Here is a 27,090-nt window from a genome sequence, read left to right on the forward strand (position 1 = left end):
TGTGGGCAAGGGGCCCATAGGGCTCCAACACTGGAATTAGGAGATCACAAACCCAAGAACATTTCCTTGGCTTGTGTTTGCTGAACCCATTCTCAATTTGAAGTGGCCCACGCTTGCTTTCCCTAGCTTCTGTCTTTGTAAAACTCATACTTGGCAAAAATGACTAGATTTCTCTGTTTTTCAGAGTGGTCAGTAGAAAGGCACTATTAACTTGATCTTATTAATACTTGACTGAATAGAATGTTCCTGTCTATTCCCTTGCCTTCTCTTTTGAGTCCTATCCCCTCTGCTCCACCTAATCAAACCTCACCTGTTTCTCAAGCATCAACTTAAGGTCCACCTCCCTTTTCTGGTCCTTGTTTATCTTATCTTCAGAACTCCTACGACATTCCTAACGGATACCATAATTCACTATTATATTGTTTGCAATTTCATATTTGTTAGTCTAGTCTTAACAGCTTAGTAGGCACTGTAGCTTGGAATATATTTATTCCTTCCTCAGCGCTGGACATTAAAGGTGTTCCATTAGGAGGATTTGATCATCTTAGTTGCCCTGTTCTTTGTTGGGGCTTTCCTGCTTGATTTGAAGAAGGGGAGGTCCCTAGATGATGCTTCTTCCCCCTCTTAGTCTGGAATGTTGATGTGGCAGAAGAGGGGGCATATGCACTAGAAGCTTGTAATCTAGCTGTTCTGCTTTGGTCTGTTTGCCTGTGATTACCTAGGTTTAAGGCTGTGCTGGAAGCTCTTTGTGCTGGGTTGTTGGGTTGTTGACCAGAGAGTTGTAGGATGTTCAAGTTGGAACTAGGTGAGACCCTTATCACTGAGGCTGGTGCTGTGGGGATTGCTCTATCCAGGGTCTTCTTGGAGAGGTGACAGTAGCAGCTGGGTGAGGCTATCTAGGCAGTGGTTGTGGGCATTTGCTTGAACCAGGTTGTGCTGTACTGGTGGTTTAAGGCTGTAGGGGGTGGTCTCTGGTAAGGCCTTGCACTTTGGAGTAGTTCCTCTGGCCTGTGGTGGGGGTAGAGGCTCCAGGGTGGGGTGTTGGGGACCAGGTGCAGTGCTGGAGATTGAGGGTAGTGTTCTGGGCCTGCTGGGAGCTCTTGAGGATCAAAGGCAGAACCTAGGGCTCCAGCATGACAGCTTCAGAGCCAGGACTGGTGAGGAGCCCCAAGCAGGGCTTCTGAGCAAGGCTCAGAGCTGGAAGCAGGGCCATGCGGGAGGTGGGGCTGATCTGGCCTGGAAGGCAGGGTCAGGGCTGAGCAGGCAGGAGGCAGTTGGGGCCTGGAGGGCAGAGTCAGGGCCCAGCAAGTGGCAGGCTGTTCTGCTGGCTTGGGACCATATGAATGCCAAGTCACCTGGCAGAGGTCGGTTCTAGCAACCCAGGGACCAGGATCTGCTGAACCAGTTGCCCCAAACCTCCCAGGTTGGAGCCTGCACTACACCAGTCAATACCCGGGCTCAGATCCTGTTGCACTGTAGGGGAGGGATGCTTAGCTTCCAGTCACAGGGCACAGCTCAGGGGAGCCTCTAGTTGTCTGCTCCCTCCCCAGCCTGGTACCAACCTGGCACCATCCACCAGAGGGCTCAGGATGGTTTTAGCTGCTGCCCTATCTCAACCGCTCCTGATGTCTGGTACAATGACTCTGCATAGACTCCAGGCAGGTCACTGGTCTGACCAGGGAGAGGTCTGTGGCGGTGAAGGGAGTCCTCTCACAATTTGCATAGCACCTGCGAGCAGAGCCTGGCGCCCCAGTGCTCTATCCTCTTATTCTTCCTCACATGTACTTTGATCTTGTCAAATATATCACCCTGTCACCTTTTTTTTTTTCCACACTGAGTGTCCCACGTTACTTCTCTGTGATTTCACAATGTTCCTTCAGAGAAGAGCAATCTGTATGTAGGCAGCTGCCTACAAATTTCACTTCTTTCCTTGAGAGCGTTGAGCTGGTGGGCCGCTTCTAGTCCACCATTTTTTTTGGAGGGTTATTATTACTATTATATTCAATAGCTATAAGTTTATTCTGTCAAATTGCTATAAATGATTCTAACTGCTTAATCGCAATTCCTGTACTGTCTGGACCAGTGACAGATTGCAGCCTGGACTTTGGGTAGCACTGCCCTAATGTACTGTATTAAAGAGGTGTTTAGATAGTGTCAAATATGTTTGAAGGAAATAAGACCATATAATTTCCTGAAGGTCCTCCCAGTTTGCTGATTCCTTCCCTGGGTCATTCGCGTCCATGCCTGCTGGTGGCTTTTGGGCTCATACTGGGCCACTCACTGCATCTTGCAATTTTTGCCCTAACATGGTCTTCCTGAACTGCCAATTTCTGATGTGTAGAAATAACTTCCTCCTCTCTTTAAACATTTGGCTTCAATGGAATAAAGGAGGATAAGACACTTAAATCAGCTGAAGTCCTATGAAAGATGTCCTAATAGGCTCTTTACCCTGGGAAGATGACTTCTTACAAAATCTGCCTGATTTTCAATCTCAAAATACCATTTCTAATTATTATTAGATTATAGCGTTGGCCAATGACTCAGTTAAACACTGACTATGTAACTGCTCACTACTTGAAGTGTTTCATTATACCTGTATCACTCTACAAATATTGATAAAACCCTAGCTTTATATTTTTTGTCACAATATCTTGACAAATATTTCTCTCTAGCTTAATATAAGATGTTTTCCCTGTGTCATCAAACAATCTTCATAAGAGCTTGAATTCTAGTTTGTTGTGGGACAGTAGTAGGTAAATGAATGTTGCTAAGAAAACCATAGGAAATTTTCTACCAATTTTTCTTTTGCTCCATCTGTTCATTTTTATCATGATTAATTTCATGATTTTGGTTTCTACTTGGAACTTGTCATCTTTAAAAAACACTAATACATAGCAAGTTTGGCTAATATGCTTAATAAAAATATATTTCATAATGGAAAAAATATTATGAATGGGTAGATAGATCATAACTTCTATTATAAAAAGATATATTATTTTTCTTCTGAAGAAGTCTAAGAATATTATGCAGTTTGTTTAGGCTTTTAAGTAAATCCATGTCTAAAGGTCCCAGGTTATCTGAGCAAAGTTACCTGGATAGGTTTTAGCTGAAGTCATGTTTTCTCATTCTCTATTGTACAGACACCAGGCTAAATTCCACTGTGAGGTTAAACAGTGGATGATTAAATCAGGGCACAGTAGATGTGTAGAACTTTCAAAATTGTACAGATGCTAACATAAACCATCACACACAGACCAGAATAAAACAAATGGCACTTTTGCTTTAATCAATCTCCCAACTGGAACATTTCCCAAAGTACAGCCCCCTGCATTCTATTCCTCTCACATCCACTGGTACGGTTTCATGATTCATTTCCCAAGTTCAGTTCCATAATTCAAATATTTCTATTTTGCATTTCTTTCTGCCTCAAATTCAACAGACCTAAAATAAAACCAATCTCAAAATCCTTAGGGTTGACCCAAGGGACATCCAATCTTGAGTTTGATGGCCAGGTGAATAGCTTCCACAATGCTTCAAAGAGGGAGGAGTTCACTAGGGAACTCCCTTCTTCCCAGGGCAACCATTTTGGGAAACTAGCTTCTAACTCCAATTCTACCTCCAGGTTTTCCCAGCCAGGAAATTGTATTATCCTCTTTCCAGGTCCCAGATCCCCTTAAGTCAGCACCAACTGATTACTTCCCAAACCCTTCATATCTAATCAAGTATGGATGGGTCAGGCCTACAATTTTTAATCAGCCCCCTTCACAACCCTATAGTTCCTGGAATATAATTAATTGCTGATTAGTTACATTGCTATTTTAATTCTATCAAGAGCTCAACTTTAGCAAATGAGGGTTTTTTATTTTGAATCTTGTGTTTTATGTGATGTTTTTGACCAGATAGCCATGAGAATTATATCATGTTAATCATAAGTTAGAAATAAAGCTACAGTTCATTAGCAGATGAAGTGATAATTATATAGTTTATACATCATTTAAAGACTCCTATGGAGAGAAAAGTGCTAAATGCAATGAAAAATGACATTTCAGAGAAATTTTGGTAAAATCTATATAGTTCACAGGAGAGAATTTATTCTTCTAAGTTTCTCATATTTTTCTTATCTTCTACTGTGCAGACCCAGCCTAGCTTTCCCTAAAGAGATACCCCTAAGCCCCATAATCTATCTTTCCTATTATACTAGTACTGTAATGCTAGTATCTTAAAATTTCATGAAAAATGTAAAATTTGAACTTTTAGCAGCCAATTTTATTTATTTTCAAATTATTTCAGTAGGATGGATAAAAATAGGGCTACAGTATGTTACAAGCCATTTCTTTACATATCTAAAAACAGAAGTATGCCAAAAGATCAGCTATGTGTGTTCATTAAGTCCCAGAGTCCTTTCTGATCTAAAAGATAGCATTAGAGGAAATGACTTAGAAGTTGAGCAAATCACCAATTACTAAGTTTCCAAAAGCTGTATTGCTGCAGTGAAACCTGCTAAAAACAGGATGACTCATGCTATTGTTTAGAAGATGGACTTTAGAAACCCACTGGAGTAGGCTAATTCCCCTCACTTCTCACACTCCAGTTATAAACTCATTACCTTCAGGGAATGCAGCATTAAGTTATTTGAGGAGTGCTACTTCAGAGGATTTAATGAAGTAGAAACTAATAGAAAAGACAAGGAAGATAACTCTCCTAAATTTAGATTTTTAAAAACAATGAATTTCCACAAGAATTGAAAATAGGTACTCAACAAGTACATTTACATGCATGTTCACAGCAGCACTATTCACAACAGCCAAAAGGTACAAACAGCCCGAGTATCCATCAATCCTTTCATCAATAGATAAGCAAATTGTGGTATATCCATACAATGGAATATTATTTAGCCATAAAAAGGAATGAAATATGCTACAAGGTGGATCAACCTCAAAAACAGTAAGCTAAGTGAAAGAAGCCAGACACATAATGTCACATAATAGATGTTCCACTTATATGAAATGTCCAGAATAGATAAATCCAGAATGAAGGTGGTTGTTAGGGCCTGGGGGAGGAAGGAATGGGGAGGAACTGCTTAAAGGGTAAGGGGTTTTACATTGGAATGATGGTAATGTTCTGGAACTGGATAGAAGTGGTGGTTGCACAACACTGTGAATGTATGAAATGACATTGAATTGTTTATTTTAAAATGGTTTTAAAAAATAAAAACAACTCAAGTCTTGCTTTGTTGCCTGGACTACAGCACAGTGGTATGATCATAATTTACTGCAGCCTCATAATTCTGGGCTCAAGCAATCTTCCTGCCTCAGCCTCCTAAGTAGCTGGGACTACAGGTGTGCACCACCACACCTGGCTAGTTTTTTTGTTTTGTTTTGTTTTTTGTGGGGGAGAAAAGGGGTCTCACTATGTTGGGTAGGCAGGTCTTGAACTGGCCTCAAGTGATCCTCCCGCCTTGGCCTCCCAAAGTGCTAGGATTACAGATGTGAGCCACGATGCCTGGCCTGAATTCAAGTCTTGAAACCAGATTCTTGCCTCCCAAATCCTCTCCACTATACTTTACACTTACCTTGCACACCATGGATGTCTTTGCTCCAAGCCTAGAAGCTTGGACACACTGGTTGGCACCTTTCCCTCCAAAGCCAATAAAAAACTTATGTCCATGGATGGTTTCTCCAGTTTTTGGCAAACGAGAAGTAAGACTATTATAATTTAAAAAGAGAAGAGAAAAAAAGCATGTTGGTAACTGTAATCAATTTAAGTTCTTTAGAAGAGAGAAAAGGTTGTATGATGGCCTAATTTGTCCTAACAATTAGAACTATGAATAGAAGTGGGGAAGATTACCTTTTCCTTTAAGATGACATTCAGTAGTTTTCATCATTATCAAGAGTACATCTTATTGACAGAATCCTTCTCTCTCCCCCACAGCTCACTATTATAGTTTTACTTCAGATGTGGGTTCCTAGTGTTTGTACTGCATCAGGGTTATTCATGGGTAACTTTGTGTCACATTCTCCTTCCTAATGTCCAGCACAGAGCTTTATTCACAGTGAGATTTAATAAATGGGATACAGTTAATGTATGTTTCTGTACAGGTTTCTCAGGTCACTGTAACAAGAAGCAGGCAGTATACTAGGATTATGATACTCCAGTATAGAACCTAAGGAGAAGACGGAAATTGCAGTTCCAGATACTGAAGAATCTTACTCGTTTACCTGGGTGTGGGTGGGAGTGTGGTATTTAGAGGACAGGATCAGGTTTTAGTCCTAGTCCATCCTGTATACTACGTCAGTTAATGTGCTGACTCAAAAAGAATATTGACTTTAGAAAATGGATCCTAAAGAGCTAAGTTTAGTTTTTAATTTTTATTATGGAAAATACCAACATAAAAGTAGAGAAAGTAGTATATTGACTTCCCTTACCCCCATTCACCCATCATCCAGATTCAATAATTATCAATTCATAACTGCTCTTGTTCCAGTCTATACCGTCATTCACTTCTCTAAGAACTAAGGATTTTTACTGTAATGTTATTGCCTAATGATTGATAGTATTAAATGAGGGAAAAAGGGTAAAAGGTTTGTTCTAGGATATGAATTTCATATTATTAAAAATGGAAGATATGAAGAAACAAAACCTTTGGAGGATGGAAGGAAATGACTGACTTTAAAGTGGAAGAGGAGTTCTTGGCATAGGGGCAAGTGAAGAAAATGGGCTCAAGTGGCACTGGCTGATTGGCCACAATGAAGTGGGTTAAGGACCGGAGGGAGCAGATGGAGAGAGGGTAGGTGAAAAAGTTAATTAGCTTTAGACAGGAAAGGCAGGCCAAGAGATAAAGTTCCACTGAGAACCTAAACTGCTTTAGCAGATTAGGGATATATATTAATTTCTCATATAGACTGTGATCTATCTGAAACCATTATCTTACTATATTAGAGTAACTGAATGATGTCAATTCTGATAGGTCACTAATAGCCTGTTTGCAATGGGATGACATATAACTGATGCCAAGAACACATGACTGTTTCAATAAAGACCAAGCTTGACCTGTGACCCTCCTTTATGTAGTTCTCAAAATGTCAATAAATTGGGCTGAACTACTCCATCCCCTTAGCAGTGCACTGTCAAATATGGTTGAGATTCAAAAGAGACTCATCAATAATTTGAAAACATCCCACTCCTCCCCTTTTAAATTCTATTTTTATCTTGGATTCTAAATGCATTTATAGTACTGATGAAAAAAAATATACATGTAGAAGGTTCACTTCTGAAAAAGGTACTCAATCAAGAGAAAAATGGTTTTAATGTAATGTTATTATCCTGTCATTTAATTTAGCAATGACAGTGATGATGAGATTTTGATTTGCATCAGAAATCTTAAACATTTTAGGATTCTGTTATGAGCAGGCAATGATGAGTAATCTGTGTGATTGAGTAACTATGTGAATTCTTGGCTTATTGATGCTGCTACAAACAACACTCAAAACAACCTTAAAAAGAAAAAATATCCAGTGTAGCTAAAAACAGGCCAAATAACTTAATTAGTAAGACTGTCACTAAAGAAACTTATAACTTCCACTATATCTATACTTAGATCTGGGTCACAATTCACTAGCTTGAATCAAATGTATTTTTTGTTAACTGTGGGAAATCATAAAAAAATATATCACCAGATTATTATTGGGATGTATATGTATGTGGGAGAGGGTGAAATCAGGGGGACAGTGTGTGTGTGAGATGTGGGAGCAGATGGCTGGGATTTAAACTCATTTCTAAACAACATATATTAACACAAGCACTGTATTAATTCAGTGATCATTGAAATTCTTCACTCCTTTGATATTTTACTGTTTTCTTTACTTTTCCTTCTGTATCTTTCCCCTACTCTTGTTTCTTTCTTTCCTTAATTGTAGACTTTCCCTGCATGAGGACAGGGACCAAGTCTGTCTTGTTCTGCATTTTATACAAAGTGCCTGTCACTTAGTGTGAGGTTAACAGATATTTGCTCACTGCAGGAATCTTTGTAAGAGTCTCCATTTGTCTCTCTTCCATGTTTCTCCTGTGTAGCATCCATTTTTGCTTCTGAATTGAGGATGTGGAGGTGTTGGTTAGGGAAGGAGGAGGAGATTGACAGGGGACACCAGGCAATTGTCTGGCAATAACAACTCCACGTTTTACCCACTGTACTCCTAATATTAGCAACATTCCTCTTCCACAAGCAAGAACTGTAGCTCTAAGTCATATCATCATTCCTTTATTCACGCACTAATTCAATAAATGTTAATTCAGTGGTTCCTGACGTACTTCCTATAGGGCAAAATCAACTTGCTGCCAATGGCATATCTAACCTTGATGCAAAAAACAAAACAAAAACCCAACAACACCATATCACAGACAAGGAGATTAGTATGATTTGATTGATGTTTTTTTAAGAGGTAAAAGATATATGTTCTCACATGACATATACATGCATGGAAAGTGAAATGTTAAATGACAGGTATCCATGGAGAAAGGTGGGAAGTAAAAATTTGTTTTACTTTATATACTTGTGCATGTAGTATATGCAACAAGAATATCTTAGTGTATTATGGGGTATCACTTATCATTACTTCAGATTCATCTGGCTTCCCTGTCTCATTTTCTAGCCACCAGTTCTTCATGGGCACCAGCTGGCTTCTTACAGGTGCAACCTAATGCAGCCTTGCCCAGTGCTGGAGTCTCTTCCCACTCCAGGTCTCCTTGTTTCTTTGCTGTGGCTCCTCAGGCTGTCCTGAAGGACTGAGCCTGTAGAAGTGGCCAACTCAAAAAGGTTAAGTATCTTTGTATAGGCTCTTCTTCTTCCCTGTTCCTTGCTCTTGCTTCCTGTGTTATAGTGCTAACTAGAGTATAGTGCTAATAGAGTATTAAGCCTTTGTTTTATGCTCTGCTTTCTGTTAAAGACTGAGATAGCTTATTGCTTATTTCATTTTTTTTTGTTTTTTTTTTTTTTTTTTGAGACAGAGTCTCGCTTTGTTGTCCAGGCTAGAGTGAGTGCCGTGGCGTCAGCCTAGCTCACAGCAACCTCAAACTCCTGGGCTCGAGTGATCCTTCTGCCTCAGCCTCCCGAGTAGCTGGGACTACAGGCATGCGCCACCATGCTCGGCTAATTTTTTATATATATATCAGTTGGCCAATTAATTTCTTTCTATTTATAGTAGAGACGGGGTCTCGCTCTTGCTCAGGCTGGTTTTGAACTCCTGACCTTGAGCAATCCGCCCGCCTCGGCCTCCCAAGAGCTAGGATTACAGGCGTGAGCCACAGCGCCCGGCCCATTTTTTTAAAAAAGTATATAAACTGAAGAGTGGAGAATGGAGTAGGGAGAGAAACTAGAAAGTTGGCAGCAGCATTTCTGAATTGTAAATTCAAATTTACTTTGAATTAGACTTCCCTATGTTTTTTTCTTATTTAAATCATGACATTGTATTGAGGTTCAAGAAAGAACCTGCACAAAGCAGCATCCCCTGGATGAAAGCAATGCTATGATTCACCCTAATTCAAACATGAGTTTTAGCAGGATGCCAAAGACAGACAATAAAGTGCTCAAAGAAAAAAAAATCAGGAGGCAGCACTAGTAGAAATACACTGTTGCTACCATTTCAAAGTTAAAAGAGCATAAATATCTAAATGAGGGAGAAAACCCAAACAGAAAAATCCATGCATAAGAAGTATATTTGAATTGAAAACAAATTCATAGCTTTAAAAATGTCACAACATTTTTAAGTTGGACAGAAGGGAACAGTGATAAATGTTCATGGATGACCCCAGTCTTTCCTGCCATGAGAGGCCACGTGGTTAGAGCCTGGGTGTGCCAGGCAGGAGGCCCCAGCCACTTACTGATGGTATTATCTTTGACAGCTTTCCCCTCTTTGAACCAGCTTCTTCTCTTGCAAAACAGGTTTAATAATACTTGTCAACTCCTTAAATGCCTGGGTTTTGTGCTCAGAGTTAATTCACTGACAGGTGTTACCAGAACAACTTATCAATTGCTTTTAACTTCTTGACAATGATGTGGTTTTTATGGATTCTCAGAGATTAATCAAACCAAAGGAACGAATGACCTGGTGATATGGGGATGAGAAGTCTTTCAACCAAAGAGGTCACACTACTACTGGCTTCAGCCAAAAGTCAAAGAATATGTTGCTTTTTGATTTTTGCATCAACCCCTTCTCCTTCTGACTGCAACCACAACAGAAGCCTCTGTAACAGAAGATTGTACTATTAGTTATTACCCAATTAAAATTCATTACACTAATTTATCACTCTTATTGCCTGTATTCTTCAACAATATCTGTTCTTTTCAGCATTTGTGTATGTCACATTTAAAAGGCTGAGAGTAATTTTAAAGTCAAGTTGGTGACATCTATTTCTACCTTTGTAGAAACCTCCCAATTAAAAATTCATTCTATGGTCCCTAACCCTAAATTTGCAGACATATATGTGATTTATTTAAGGCAATGAAACAAAAATTATGCTTTAAACAGTTCTTAGCTGATTTTGATTTCTAACCCTTATCTTTTCCTAGCTAAGAAGTCTGTGGCTAAAATGTCATCTTGTTTGAATATGCAGCTACTCTTGAATTTATAGAGCAGACAAATAACACTTTAGCCAGAAGTGGCCAGCCTTTCAGGTGTCAGATCCCTGATCTCTATTTATTTAAAATTTACTTATATGTGAAAAAGTGTACTAGGCAATGGGACAGACAGTGAAGATGACTAAGTTATGGTCTTCTCCCCTGTTATAGCCTGGAAAGGTTTACTTCAGCCACATCTCTGCTCATGTTACCTCCTCAGAGGACTTCCCAGGCCACCTTACAGGAGACATCTCATTCCTGATGTAATTTTTGTTAAGTACTCTACTCATTCAGACAACACCATGTTTCTAGATCAGAGGCAGCATCTGAACGTTAATAAACACGTCCGTTCTCCACGTCCCAATCCCCCATGGGGTGATGTGATGAGAGGAACCCCCAAGTAATGAATTCTTATGCTTATATAAGACAGCTGACATAGCTGCTGCTCCTCATCCCTTCTAGGGTAGGGAGAAGAAAGAGGAGGGGGCGCCACATACTCAGGACCTGCTGACCTTCGCTGTGTAAATAAATCCTCTCAGAGTTAAAGAGAGAAAGGGGGATGGTTTCCAGGTTTACAATCCCTGGAATGAAAACAAATTTATCCTGAGGAGAAATCTCTAAATCTCTCCACAGGTCTTTCACTTCCAAAGCTTGTTTGCCATTCGAACATTCTTTAATGCAGATGCCAGGAACCTTTGCTCAGAAAGTGCTGATCATGCAGAGACATGAAAACATTCATGAAGCATTGCTGCCCAACAATTTTCTTCACAGTAACATCACTACCTGACATTACAATACTCGTATCTTTCCTCTTTCCTCATTTTTTTTGGATGAACTGTATTCCATTTTATCTCCCCTATTTGTGTGTTATAACTTTACCTTTTCCCCTATGTTTGATATAGGGTTTAAATATGTCTCTTTAACTTATCACGTTTATTTTCAAACATTTCCATATCACTTTACATAAAAATGTAATTTACTTACAATAGTACATATTCTTCCATTTCTCCCTTTCTGACCTTTGTGCTATTATTATCATACATTTTACTTCTACATGATATAAAACTTACAATAATGTGTTATTACTTTTTAATTTAAACTATCAATTGCCTTTTGAAGAAATAAAGAGATGAAGAAAAAGTCTTTGTATTTACCCATGTATGTACCATTCCTGGAGCTCTTCATTCCTTTGGAAGGATCTGAGTTTCCATCTGGCATCATTTTGGTTTCACCTAAAAAACTTCCTTCAAGATTTCTTTTTTTAAGGAACATGAGCCAAAGTTTTTATTTGTTCACTTCTTGCATTTGAAGTACTCTTCGATGACATCCTTGGCTTGAGATTCTTTGCCATAGTCCTTAACTACTACACAACTGCAACTAACCACCTTACGGGGTTTCCCTTCTCTGTCAATTTTACAAAGGCCTACCCATTCCCCTAGTTTCTTGTCATCAACCTTAATTAGGTTGATTGGATGTTCAGCACAAAGGGCCTCCACCAACTTGACATACATGGGTTCATAACAGTTGGATGCAAGCACACAAAGATGGGCTTGGTGCTTGTCTAAGGCTTTGGCAGCTTGGCGAATTTCACGTGCAAGGCTATCGTGGATGAGGGCGGTCTTCAGCACCTCTTGTAAAGCAGTATTAACGTCCATTACACCTCCAGCAGCAATGCCATCCTTGGCCATGGAGGTGGGTTACAGGTGAACCCAAGCCTCTGCCTCTGCACGACTTGGTGGCGGCAGGGAAAGAGCCAAGATTTCTTACAGTGTGAGTTTTCTGGTAATAAATTCTATCAACTTTTGTTTTCCTAAAAAACTCTTTCTCTTTTTATTTGAAGGATATAGAACTCCATGTTGACAGTTTATTTTTCAAGTACTTTAATGCTTTCATTTCATTTTCTTCTGCCTTGCATTATTTTTGACAAGAAGTAAGCAATCAATCTTTGTTCCCCTGTATGTAATATGTGTCTTTCCCCCTTGGGATTCTTTTAAGAGTTTCTAACTGATTTGCAGGAATTTGATTACAATGTGTTTTAATGTAGTTTACATTATGCTTATCCTGCCTGAGTTTCATTGAAATTCTTAGATTTATGTGTTTATAGTTTGCATCAAATTTGAAAGATTTTCAGCCATTATTTATTCAAATATTTTGTGTGTCTCTCTTCCTCTCTCTCCTCGTCTTTTTGGACTTCAATTACACATATGGCAGACCATTTGTTCCACAGGTCACAGAAGCTCTGTGTATTTTTTCCTCTGTGCTTCAATTTAGATTACCTTTATTACTATTAATATGTCTTTGAGTTCACTTATCCTTTCTTCTGTAATGTACACTCTGCTGGTTAGGTCCATCCAGTGAATTTTTCATTCGGATATTGGATTTTTCATTTCTTAGACCTCTAATTTGGTTCTTTTATATATCTTCCATTTTTCTCATTTTTTTTAAGTCACTGAGCATATTTATAATGGCTCTTTTAAAGTCCCTTTATGCTAATTCCATCACCCCTGTTTTTCTGTGTCTATTTTGACTTTTTCCTTTTGATTATAGATCACATTTTCTTGATTCTTTGCATGTCTAGTGATCTTTAATTAGAGCTGAGCATTGCAAATGTTACATTGCTGAATGTCTTAATTTTGTGTTTTTTCAAAAGGTTTTACTCTTTGTTTTCCCATGCAGTAAAATTAATGTGGATTAGCTCGATCCCTTTAAAGGACTTTTTGAGATTCGTTAGGGTGGGTATAGAGAAGCCTTTACTATATGGCAAGTTTATCTTTTCTACTAAGTTGTGATCCTGCAGGGATCTCTATAGAATGCTCCAGAGGTTCAACAATGTGTCTGGCTAAATGGTACTTGACACCTCCCATTCCTATATAATTTCTGGAAAATATTCTGTTTATAGGTCTCTAGTAGTTGCTTTGTAGAGTTTCTATATATGGCCATTTAGTCCTTAGCAATAGACTCAAGGGGACTCCTGTGCAGACTTCTGGAGCTTTCCGATTAGCTCCTTCTTCTCTAATACACTTTCCCACAAATTCTAGCCTCCTTAGCCTCCCTAAGCTATAAACTCTGTTTTCTCAAATCATTGATAATGCTTTCCTTGAGTTCCTTCTCTTTGTGCCAGGTTCAGGAATACGCTTTATTTCCTTTCTCTTCTGGATAATTCTCCTGTGCTACCTGTTGTCCAATATCTGAAATGGCTGTTCACATATTTTGTCCCATCTCCTAGTTATTTCTGGTGGGAAGGTAAGTCTGGTACTAGTTACTACAACATGATCAGAAATAAATATTTTTGAATGAATATTCTACACCTTAAAAGACACTTACATAGAAAGTTGAGATGAAAGATGCCTAGGTATATAATAAATAATACGATGGGGTGAGAGCCAGGCAAAAGTGCTGTGCATGACTATAGCCCAAGGGGAAAAGTAAACCAGTTGTTAAATTTCCAAACTGGAACAGTGATTATGTGATGGGAGCCCATCATAGTCCAGGAATATGGTTAGAATACTGAGGTATAAAAAGAGCACATTCTTTCAATGTGGCTTGGAGGATTTCGTATACAAGGTTCTGGGAGAGGAATATAGCTCAAAACATTGAAAATACAGTTCAAAATTAAAATACCATCGAATATTAACAAATATTTTTGGAGATGTATACACACATACACACACACACACACACACACACACACACCCACCCACCCACCCACCCCTTAGTTCCAGTTGAGAACAGTCCTGAAGAAAGAATAGAGGATGGATAGGGAGGTAGGGAATGAGCTAATTTTGGAACTAGAAGATGTAAGAGGAGAGGGCAGGTGAAAGGTATGTATGGGGTATTAGGAAGTGGGGATTGGACAACTATAGGATGGCAAAAGGTATGTGTAATGGAACTGGAAAGTGGGAAAATCAGGATGTAGAAAAATAGAGCAAAAAGGGAACTGGTAAGACAAAGGCATTTGTCGACTTCCTGATGAATAACTTTTACATTCACTGAAGAAGACAAAAGTATGAATTTATAAAACAATAAAAATGATAGTGACAACCACAAAACCAATATTGTATTTTCTATTTTGCCAATTAATTATAGTAAATTTTTAATTCCAAATGACTTCTGTTACCACATTATAATTATCTGGGCTACATCTTCCTGCCATCTGCTGGTATAGTTTAAAGAAATAAAAACAGATTTTAATTTTATCCTAAGCAAAATATAATCAGAAGGATAAATCAGCATAACAAAAATTATGTATTCTAGAATCAATTATTAAATTTTTATTTACTATTTTTGGGTTTTGGTGATCATGCTCCTTTCATATCCCTATCATGAATAATCAAAAACTGATTATATTATATTTGACTGTATCAACACATAGTTGAGATGGGTTAGGAGAGGTGTTATCATCATCTCTGTTTTAGGGAGAAAGTGAAAATTCCAAAAAGTATAGGCTTATCAAAAATACATAGCTGTAGGCCGGGCGCGGTGGCTCATGCCTGTAATCCTAGCTCTCTGGGAGGCCGAGGTGGGCAGATTGCTCGAGGTCAGGAGTTCGAAACCAGCCTGAGCAAGAGCGAGACCCCGTCTCTACTATAAATAGAAAGAAATTAATTGGCCAACTAATATATATATACAAAAAATTAGCCGGGCATGGTGGCAAATGCCTGTAGTCCCAGCTACTTGGGAGGCTGAGGCAGGAGGATTGCCTGAGCCAGGAGTTTGAGGTTGCTGTGAGCTAGGCTGACGCCACGGCACTCACTCTAGCCTGGGAAACAAAGAGACTCTGTCTCAAAAAAAAAAAAAAAAAATACATAGCTGTAAAGGGGTTGAGACTAAATTTTAATTCAGGTCTTCTGACTCCATTGCTATAGTCTTTTAATCACACTATGCTACTTCTTTTTTTTATATATTAGTTGGCCAATTAATTTCTTTCTATTTATAGTAGAGACGGGTCTCGCTCTTGCTCAGGCTGGTTTTGAACTCCTGACCTCAAGCAATCTGCCCACCTCGGCCTCTCAGAGTGCTAGGATTAGGCGTGAGCCACCATGCTTGGCCACACTATGCTACTTTCTTTGACAATCAGCATTCTTAATATTTTGGCTGTAATATTGGATATTCAGTAGATAAAGCAGACAAATGTTTAACAATCATTTATAGAGCATAAAAAACAAATTCTCTACTAAAAAAGATGTATAGTTCATCCCTTTCCAGCACTTATTCTTTTGACTATGGAATATGCGAAGCTACAGAGGAAAGAGTGGTGGCTTTTCCTACAGTCTCATAACAGTGCTCTTTCTTAAAATCTCATTTGTATTTCAAATATCTTTGCATATCATATTCTCTGTGCCTGAAAGTTCTTTCACTTGCTTCTCAGCTGAACAAATCCATTCACATCCTTTAAAATTAGATAATCACTTCCTCTAGGAGTCCTAATGTAACAAATCTAATGGGGTTAAGTTCACTGCCTCTGCTCTCTGGTGGTGTTCCTCTCATAGCATGTAGCATGTTCACTTTTGTATCACTATGGCCTAAAACTGGGCCTATATACACCATCTACCCAGTAAACCTGTATTGGAATAATTAGTACATTTTTAGTGAGAGAACCATTTCTTGAGTGTTAATCACATGATAAATACTGCAAGAAGCATTTTATGACCATCAATTCACTTAATCATTACATTAACCCCCATGAGAAAGTTATTTTCATCCCATTTCACAGATAAGGAGAGTGAGAATCAGATTCAAAAACATATCCCTGTTCACCCAGTAGAAGATGGTACAGCCAGGATTTAAAGCAAGGTTGGTTTGACTCCAAAACTCATTATAAAATATTATCCACATATATACCTAAAGCCCCTTGGACATATTTATATTCCAGGTTTCTATGATTTCTTGTGTAATTTCTAGTAGTTATGCTTCTGCAAACTGAACCAAGATGCCGAGATGGAAAGATCAAATAATGGTGCTCCTTTCCTATAGTTCAGAAGGAACTTCGTATTATCACAGCTGAGAGACTATATAACTAGGTATAGTGACACTTATATAGTGATATGTTCCTTTGTGCCAGTCATGATTCCCATGGCCAAGAATAACTCTATCCACATGCTTTTAAAGGATAATTTCTTGAAATTGCCACAGTATTTTGCCACATTCACACTACTTCATAGTTTCTGATTTTACTGATAAATCACTTCTCTACCCTTGGGGCACATCAAAATTTATGGTGGAATTTAAAAAACAAAAATTGATCCCTGGGCCCAATCCCCAGAGAGTCTGGTTTAACTGATTCTAAATGGCAACTGGAGTTCAGAATCTCTCTCTTCCTTGCTTCCACACTATTATATGCTAGCTGGAGTCTTCAAACTCTTCTTTCACTCTTACAGTATTAGTTCCTTTGCTGCAGTTTGTTTGTTTATTTATTGAGATAGGGTCTCACTCTGTTTCTCAGGCTACAGTGCAATGGTGTCATCATAGCTCACTGTGACATCAAGCTCCTCAGCTCAAGTGATCCTCCCAAGTAGTTGGGACTACAGGCATATGACACCACACCTGGCTAAGTTTTCTATTTTTTGTAGAGACAGAGTCTTGCTATGTTGCTCAGGCTGGTCTTGAACTCCTGGCCTTAAGTGATCCTCCCACCTCAGCCTCCTACAGTGCTACGATTACAGGCATGAGCCATTGTCCAGAACTCTATTTTTTTTTTTTTTTTTTTTTTTTTTTTTGAGACAGAGTCTCGCTTTGTTGCCCAGGCTAGTGTGAGTGCCGTGGCGTCAGCCTAGCTCATAGCAACCTCAAACTCCTGGGCTCGAGCGATCCTTCTGTCTCAGCCTCCCAAGTAGCTGGGACTACAGGCATGCGCCATCATGCCCGGCTAATTTTTTATATATATATCAGTTGGCCAATTAGTTTCTTTCTATTTATAGTAGAGACGGGGTCTCGCTCTTGCTCAGGCTGGTTTTGAACTCCTGACCTTGAGCAATTCGCCCGCCTCGGCCTCCCAGAGAGCTAGGATTACAGGCGTGAGCCACCGCGCCCGGCCCAGAACTCTATTTTAAAACCAGCCTCTTCACAATTTGTTTTTTCTCTTAACACTGTCATTTAAAATCTTACAGCACGGTGGCCAACAGAAAAATGGACAAAGGACCCATGAATAGGCAATTTAAGGAAGAAATACAACTAACATTTTGTTGTTAGTTGTAAGAAATACAACAAACATTTCTTTAAAAAAGAAATACTGGCTGGGCGCGGTGGCTCACGCCTGTAATCCTAGCACTCTGGGAGGCCGAGGCGGGTGGATTGCTCGAGGTCAGGAGTTCGAAACCAGCCTGAGCAAGAGCGAGACCCCATCTCTACTATAAATAGAAAGAAATTAATTGGCCAACTAATATATATATATATATATATATATATATATATATATATAAAAAAAAAATTAGCCGGGCATGGTGGCACATGCCTGTAGTCCCTGCTACTCGGGAGGCTGAGGCAGAAGGATTACTTGAGCCCAGGAGTTTGAGGTTGCTGTGACCTAGGCTGACGCCACGGCACTCACTATAGCCTGGGCAACAAGCGAGACTCTGTCTCAAAAATAAATAAATAAATAAATAAAAATAAAAAAAAAATAAAAAAAAATAAAAAAGAAATACAACTAACAAACATCTGAAAAAAATTCAACATTTCTTGTAATCAAACATAAGATAACATTCATTACCTCTCAGCTAACAATGTGTTGGTTAGGAATCCAGGAAATAGGCCTTCTCTTACACTGCTGGTAGGAGTGTGTATTTGAACAATTTTTATGAAGGCAAATAAAAGTTAAAAATGTTATTTCATTTCACCTAGAAATTCTATCTCTAGGAATTTACCTAAGGAAACAGACAGGAGCCCAAAAGATAAGTGTTCTAAGAAGTCCATCATGGCAAATGGAAACAACTTAAAGGTATATATTTAGGGCACTGAATCAATAAATTTTGGTATCTCCAAGTAATAGAGTATTAAGTAGCCACAACAATGCTGTTGCTGAGATTGGAGCTGGTGGACAAGGTATGAGGTTTCCGCCTGAGTTCTTCACCTGTGTAGACTTTCTTCTTCTCACAAAAATGTACACTTAGTCACAACACATATGCATGGATGTGGGGATGCACAATTGCGTAAGAGGAGATAAAAGAGGAACTACAAACAGGAGCTAAGAATAATAGACAAAAAACTCAGGGATAAACTGAAGTAGAAGAAAGATGTTTAAGTGGGTAAGAAGAAGAGTAGGCACTTTAAAAATAAAATACAAGAAAACGAAGGTAAAGTGGTGCAGCTGCTATGAAAAATATGGCGATTCCTCAAAAAATTAAACAGAATTATCACATGATCCAGCAATTCCACTTCTGGGTATATACCCAAAAGAACTGAAAACGGGGCCTCAAACTGATATCTGCACACTCGCATTAATAGCAGCATTATTCAGAACAGCCAAAAGGTAGAAGCCACCCAGTGACTGTTGACAGATAAGTAGATAAATAAAATGTGGTAGATATATATAATGGAATATTATTTAACCTTAAAAAGGACATTCCGTCACATGCTACAACATGGATGAACCTTGAAGACATTATGCTAAGTGAAATGAGCCAGTCACAATGATTCCACTTATGTGAAGTACTTACACTCCAATTACAAATATGGTAGACACTTTTGTTCCACAGGTCATGGAGGCTCTATGCATTCTTTTCTCTATGCTTCAATTTAGATAATCTCTATTACTATGTCTTTAAGTTCATTTATCCTTTCTTGAGGACATTATGCTAAGTTAAATAAATCAGTCACAAAAGGACAAATACTTTATGATTCCACTTACACAATATACTTAAAGTAGTCAAATTCATAGAGATAGAAAATAGAATGGTGATTGCCAAGGGCTGTGGGGAGGAGGGAATAGGGACTTATTGTTTAACGAGACACAGTTCCAGTTTGGGAAGATGAAAAAGTTCTGGAGATGGACAGTGGTGATATTTGTACAACAATCTGAATGTACTTAATGCCACTCAACCGTAAATTAAAAATGGTAAGTATTATATTATGCATATTTACAATAAAAAAGTAGATATGAAAAGAAATTCTCAAGGACAATATGAATAGATAATTGCACTATTAGTTTTTGTTTTTCAAAGAAACCAGTCCTTAGTAGCACTTCTGAACACCGTATCTCTTGCAAATATAGTACATGCTAAACTTCTGAATTGCTACTCAAAACTTTACAATTATGTTTTAGTATTTGAGAGTAGAGGGATATAAATTTTCATCCTGGCTCCAACCTTAACTAGGAATTTGCTGAGACTAAAATCTCTTAATTCTTCCCAGACTTGTGTTTCATATACCTAAAATGAGCAGGGTACAATACAAAAATAAACCCATGATTCTTTCTTACTCTAATACTCTCGAGTCATATGTATTTAAGTTCCCCAACAACACTTTAACTACATTAGAAATATCTTTGTTACATGGATGATTAAATTTTGTGTAGTTTTTTTTTAATCAACAAGATCAAAGTTTTTTTTTTTTAAGAGTGCAGTATTGGTATATGGAAGCTGTTTTGTATCTCAACATGCTATTTTATGTTTATATTTTCTAACTGTAGTCTCATTTCTCAAATAGCTAACTTTTTGAGCTAAATTTATAATTAGTTTCTCCATTATAATTATGAAAACCTATCAATAATTTTTCTTAAATCTTAAAACCAAACTTAGGGTTTTTGCCCCTTAGAGAAGTTTGACATCTCTTAATTATTTGATACATTTATTTGTTTTTATTTTTGAGGAATATAACCTTTATTTTCCTAAAAAGCATTAAGCCTAGAATTCTTTGTTTCATAAGATAGGATTCCTTCTAAGGACTCCATTTGCTAGGTCTTGTCAATGTGGGAAAACTGACTGTTCAACATCAGTTGCTTATAAAACCAGAGAGTGAATGCTTGATTCATGCCTATTTTACTAAACATATGTTTCCAACTGTTTTACCTCCTAAATATTTCTTTAAGCCTTTTCCTTTTCTTTATCTACACCTCTACTTTCCTAGTTCAGATCCTCATCATCTCTTATGAGGACTAATGATTTACCTTTCAAATGGGTCTTCCTGTCTTCAAGGAGAATGCCTTCGAAACACTGGCTTTTTAAATAATCTGCTTTTGGTACCAAGTGAGCTATGTGAAATACAAATCTGTCATTCTTGTACTTTGAGCCCTTCAGTAGCTCCCAGGACCTAGAGAATAAAACCCAAGCACCTTAGCATGGCTGATGAAGCCTTTCATTGTCACCTTACATCTGATGCTATGGTTGCTATCTAATAGTTGCTATCCTTGGCATCTCCATCACCACCCCTGAGATAGATGACTTTGCTTCTTCATGTTATCCCAGCTGGTAGAATGTCCTCCTTCCCCTTTATTACTGGGTTAGCAACTGCTTATTTTTATTAAAAAAATTTTTTTACAGACAGAGTCTCACTATGTTGCCCAAGCTGGCCTTGAATTCCTGGGCTCAAGCAATCCTTTCACCTCAGCCTCTACAGTAGCTGGGACCACAGGCATGCACAACTGCACCTGGCTACTTGCTTATTTTTTAAGACTTGGCTCAGGAGGCATTTCCTTCAGGAAGTTTTCCCTGTGTTCCCATAGAACCTGCAGGTACTTACCACATCATGCTATAACGATCTTTTTTCATGTCTTCATTCTTTCTTGGACTCCAAATGCCTCAAAAGTAGTACTATGGTAGTTTGAATGTTTGTCCCCTCCCAAACTCATGTTGAAATTTAATTGCCAATCTAACAGCAGTGGGAGGTGGGACTTTTAAGAGGTGTTTAGGTCATGCCTTTATCGCTTTAGTGAGTTCATTATTCTGAAGGTGAGTTCCTAATAAAAGGATAAGTTTGGCCCCTTTTTATTCCTCTCTTAGCCTTTCCACCATGGGATGATGCAGCAAGAAGGCCCTCACCAAATGCCCTTGATATTAGAGCTCTCAGCCTCCAGAACAGTAAGACAATAAATTTATGTTCATTATAAATTACCCACTTTCAGGTATCTGTTATAGCAGCATAAAATGAACTAAGACAAGCAGTGACCATGTTTTACTAATTGCAATATCCCTAGTGTTTAGCACATTTTTAGTATTCCAATATTATATATAAGTCATCAAAATATTAGAGCAAAGTGGGGTGCAGTGGCTCATGTTTGTAGTGCCAGCTACTCAGGAGGCTGAGGTAGGAGGATTGCTTGAGCCCAGGAAGCCAGCTTGGGCAACACAGCAAGACTCACTTCTAAAGAAAAGTCCACCTTACTTTGTTTTCTTTAGAACAGAGACACAAAGAGCCTAGGGAACAGAAAGCTGGCAAAGGAATGGATTGCTATGTAATGGCACACAGTAGGTGCTCTTTCTTTGTCATACATAATTTATTTTTTTTTAACATATTTTCATTAAAGGGACATAGGAAATTTCCCATGAATAATTTCTTTTGATATTAGGGAATATAGTTGAGAGAAACATGTTTAACAAACTACTAATTTAAAAAGTGATTGGTAATTGATAAGCAACTTTCAAAACCAATTTAAGGGGCAGAAAGAATAATGGATGATATATTTCTCTAATATTGGGAAAGCATGATACTTTTTGGATCAACATTCTTTTGGCTTTTAGTTTCCTAAAAATGTGACTATTAGAGATTTTTCCATTCTAAATATGACAAGTCAAGAGGCTTCTTGTGGGACACAGGCTAGAGGGTAGTGTAATATGTCAAACACATATAACTTTTTCTAGGTACAGTATAAAATTGTTTTTTTTTAAAGTAATCTAAGTCCAGTGCTTCATCCATTTTGGATCTAAAGGCTTCTAAATTCACTTATTCCACTATCCAATTAAAATCTTTTGAGAATTAAGCAATCATTTCCTCATTTGCCAGGATTAAATTTAGATGCTTGGATGAACATAAGCCTTATCTCTCAAGCCATCACTTTTAATTGGCAGCATGTAAAAGGATAACATAGGGTTCTAATTGACATTATAGTCTATTGCCATGGAAATATAAACAAGGGTTTGTATTAAGCTTGTCTCAAAGCAAGTTTTAGGGGTGCAGAGAGACTGGAAGGGAGACAGGGAATAAATTATGTGGAAAATGTATCATCTAAATGTTGGAGTGCCCTAGGAGCTCTGACCCTCAGTGATGCTATTCTGTCTCATGGCTTCGAATGCCATATATACACTGATGATTCTCAAGTTTATATCTTCAGCTGGACCTCTCCCCTGAACTCCAAACTCATATCTTTCTTCTTGACCTTGTCAATTGGGTGTCTAATAGGTACCTCACATGTCCACCCTGAGATACTAATATATAGCCCATTCCCATCCAGCTCTCTCTGCTCACAATTTTCTGCATTTCAGCAAGGGTCAACTCCCCTTCCAGTTGCAGAGACCACAGAATTTGGGATAATCTTTGGCCTCTTACTCCTCAGAGAATCCTGTCAGCTCTACCCTCAAAATATAATCAAAAAGGTGCTCATTTCTCCCAACTTGCACTGCTTTCAAGCTACCCTCATGTTTTGCCTGGATTTTTGTGATCAACTCTAAACTTGTCTTCCTGCTTCTGCACTTGCCTGCCTTCATTCTAGTTCTATTCTCGTATAGCCCCCAGAGAGATCCTATTTCAATCTAAGTCAGATTATGTCGCTCCTCTGCTCAAATCCTCCAGTGGCTTTTCATCTCATCCAGAGTATGACCCAATGTCCTTTAATCACTGCTTGCCCTCCCCCAACCCTTTTTTCTTCTTTAGCTGTACTGGACTCCATGTTGTTCCTTGAATAGGGCCTTTGCATCTGCTATTCCTTCTGCCTAGAATGCTCTTCCCCCAGGTTATGACTTGCTTCCTTTCCTCCTTTAGTTCTTTACTCTAAATCACCTTCTCAGTGAAGCTTTCTGTGGCCAATGATCTAAACTTACTACTTCTACCCCCCTTTCATGCTTTATTTTTCTCCTTAGCTTTTTATCTAACATACTATGTATTTTACTTATTTCTACTGATACTGTCTCTCCTGCTAGGATGTAAACTCCATGAGGCAGTGAATTTTGCCTGTGTTTTCACTGCTGTATTCTTTGCACGAGGGAAGTGTGTGGCACATAGTATAAACTCAATAAATATTTGTTGAATGAATAATTAAAATATCAGTGATACATGTCATAAAAATATGGATTATTAATGAAAGCATAATTAACCAAGGTCTGTGAGCCTAACATCTAGAAATACTCTTGTGTTATTGGATTTTTATGGATATCTGTCTCTGGAGGAACTTTTACTTTATTTCTCACAAGATCAGACTTGATTTCTCATATCTTTGTAACATGTAACTTTAGAGATGAGTGTTCAAGAAGGAAGTGGATAATAATAAAAATAAAGGTGAGTGTTAAATAATGTCCATTATTTGCCATGATGGATGAGCTAATGATTTTTAAAAATTATTACTACATAGAGCTGACTATTCATAGTTGACTGAAATTAGAAATGAAAAAAAAAAAAGTTGCTCATTGATTGAATTAGCAGTGTCTGGCATACAGTAATGTAATATATAAAGTTGGACTTGGATGCCATCCAAAAAGGCTTTGTTATGGAAGTAGTTTTATTTCTAAAGTGATACTAAAGAATAGGCATGGGTGTCTGGGCTGGTTACAGTTAAACATAGGAATAAAACTAGGAACAGTAATGAAGATACTATCTTTAGACCTAAAATTAAAAATCCTTAGTTATTATTCCTTATCGGCTTAAAGTACACAATGAAAGTACAAACTATTACACAGCTCTCAAATGAACTACAGATGAAAAGGGCAATAAGTATCAGCCAGAGTTAGAGGTAGAATGATATAATGGAAAGATAAGGGTTGGAGACCTGGGTTCAGCCTTCATTATGTCACTAACTGGCTGTGTGATTTGGGGTGAGTTGTTGATTTTTTTTTACTTTAAGCTTAATCACCGTGGTAGGAAGAATAATGTGCCCCATACCCCAAAACATGTCCATATCCTAATCCCCACAACTTGTGAATATGTTGTTACATGGCAAGGGGAAATTAAGGCTGCTAATAAGCTACTATAAAATAAGATTATCCTGAATTATCTGTTTGGGCCCAATGTAATCACAAGGGTTCTTTGAATGTAAACTGCAGGCAGAAGACTGAGAGAGTGATGTGAGAGAAAGACTTGACCAACCATTGCTGGCTTTGAAGATGGAGGAAGGGATCATGATGAGCCAAGGAATGTGGGCAGCCTCTAGAAGCTGGCAAGGAAAACAAAATTCTCTCTTAGAGCTTCCAGAAAGTGTTGCTTAACCATTAAGTTTGTGGTAATTTGTTACAGCAGCGGTAGGAAGCTAATAGTCATGCTATGTACTGTAACTAGCAGAGTTGTACCTAAGTTTATCACAGATGCAGGATTTTAAGTAAAAATCCTACACTCAGGTGTTCTGTAAAGATCATCAGAGCCATAAGTAATCAGAGACCATGAAAAGTTTGTAAAAAACCTGTGGGAATGAGTAAAGAGAGTCTATAGGGGAATAACATTTTTACTAGTGATTCATGTGAAGAGTGGAAACTTGAATGTTTATTTAATAAAAGAAAATGGCAAGAGAAGAGAAATTAGAAAGGTTATACACAGTGTAGGAATTTGTTTCTTCTCTGGGTCTCAGTTTACTCATGTATAAACTGAAGTCCTGGGATAAATAATCTATAAATTTCTCTAGCTCTGAAATAAGATTTTAAAATCCTGACATATTAACATGGGCCTTTGACACCACTCCTTCACTCATGCTAGCCTGGGCAACAAAGTGAGACTCTGTCTCAAAAAGAAAAGAAAGTATTATAGCTATCTTTAGTTATCTGATGGTCAAACTTCACAGAAAGCTCTTAGTTTGCTAACAAGGAAATGGCTCTGAATTTTAACCCTGACATTTTTATTGAGGTAGGGTGCGTGGGAAAATTGTTTAGCTTTCTTAGTGTTTGGCCACTTCGCATATAAAATCACATACCTGATTTTTTTTTTTTTTTTAAGAGCCAGGGTCTCTCTGTTGCCCAGGCTGGAGTGCAGGGGTATGATCATAGCTCACTGCAGCCTCAAACTCCTGGCAATCCTCCTGCCTCAGCTTCCTGAGTAGCTAGGACTACAGGTGTGCACCACCGCACACCTGATATTTATTTTGTTTTTTGTAGAGATGAGATCTCTTTGTTGCCCAGGCTGGTCTCGAATTCCTGGCTTCAAGTGATTCTCCCAACTCAGCCTTCCTAAATGCTGGGATTACAGGCATAAACCACTATGCCTGGTCCATTTTTTATTTTTATAATATAAAAATAGCAGTGTAAGCTAGTCACCAAAATAGTAAACTGAAGCAATCTGAGTGGTAAGATTTCCTTGGAATATCTGAATTTATTATTATTATTTTTACATACTTTTTTTTAAGAGATGTGGTCTCCCTTCCATTGCCCAAGCTGGAGTGGCACAATCATAGCTTACTGCAGCCTCAAATTCCTAGGCTCAAGGGATCCTCCTGCCTCAGCTTCCAGAGTAGCTGGGACTATAGGCCTGTGCCTGGGCAGGCTAATTTTTTTTTTTTTTTTTGGTAAAGAGGTCTTGTTATATCCCTCAGGCTGGTCTCCAACTCCTGGCCTCAAGCAATCATCCCACCTCAGCCTTCCCAGTAGCAGGGATTATGGGCGTGAGCCACTGCCCCTAGCTTACTTGGCTTACTTTTATAATCACATAAGCTATTTTCATTAAAAAAAAAAAAAAAGATGATAACTTGAAAGGATCTGTCCACCCATCTCACTAACTCAACCTATTTTCATTTAGCATATTTTCCATGAGTACTTGATCATAGTTTTTTTTTTTTTTTTTTTTGAGACAGAGTTTTGCTTTCTTGCCTAGGCTAGAGTGCCGTGGTGTCAGCCTAGCTCACAGCAACCTCAAACTCCTGGGCTCAAGCAATCCTACTGCCTCAGCCTCCCGAGTTGCTGGGACTACAGGCACGAGCCACCATGCCCGGCTAATTTCATATATATATATATATATTAGTTGGCCAATTAATTTCTTTCTATTTTTATAGTAGAGACGGGGTCTCGCTCAGGCTGGTTTTGAACTCCTGACCTTGAGCAATCCGCCCGCCTCGGCCTCCCAGAGTGCTAGGATTACAAGCGTGAGCCACCGCGCCCGGCCCATAGTTTTTTAATGGCTGTAAATGTTGTGTTTGTTTTTATTTTGACTCATATTTGGGTTGCCATAAGTATTTTATTACTGAAAAATAAGCTGTAAATATAGAATACTGCAGGAATGCCAACAATCCATATGGTGAAGGTGACTAATTGTCTTTTGACCTCTACTCATTATTTTATATAAGCTTAAATGAATAAAATCCAATTTGGATAGTGTTATGGTTGACAAAACACTTTAATTCATTTAGTCCTCACAAAAACCCA

The 27,090-nt window shown here is 38.4% G+C and overlaps 2 protein-coding genes across 3 annotated transcripts in view; both read right to left on the reverse strand.

Moving 5' to 3' along the window:
* The window catches only part of RBKS (ribokinase), an 84,822-nt gene that overhangs the window by 57,028 nt on the left and 704 nt on the right, over positions 1-27,090 (reverse strand). For both annotated transcript variants that reach the window (XM_076000640.1, XM_020288631.2), the window contains exon 2: positions 5,573-5,705. In XM_076000640.1, coding sequence (XP_075856755.1) covers positions 5,573-5,705 — 133 coding nt within the window. The remainder of the gene's footprint in view (positions 1-5,572; positions 5,706-27,090) is intronic.
* On the reverse strand, positions 11,882-12,331 carry LOC105884431 (small ribosomal subunit protein eS12-like). The gene has a single exon (XM_076000638.1). The coding sequence runs from the start codon at positions 12,298-12,300 to the stop codon at positions 11,905-11,907; it is 396 nt and encodes a 131-aa protein (XP_075856753.1). The 5' UTR covers positions 12,301-12,331; the 3' UTR covers positions 11,882-11,904.

Source organism: Microcebus murinus, chromosome 3, assembly GCF_040939455.1.
Source record: "Microcebus murinus isolate Inina chromosome 3, M.murinus_Inina_mat1.0, whole genome shotgun sequence".
Classification (NCBI taxonomy): Eukaryota; Metazoa; Chordata; class Mammalia; order Primates; family Cheirogaleidae; genus Microcebus; species Microcebus murinus.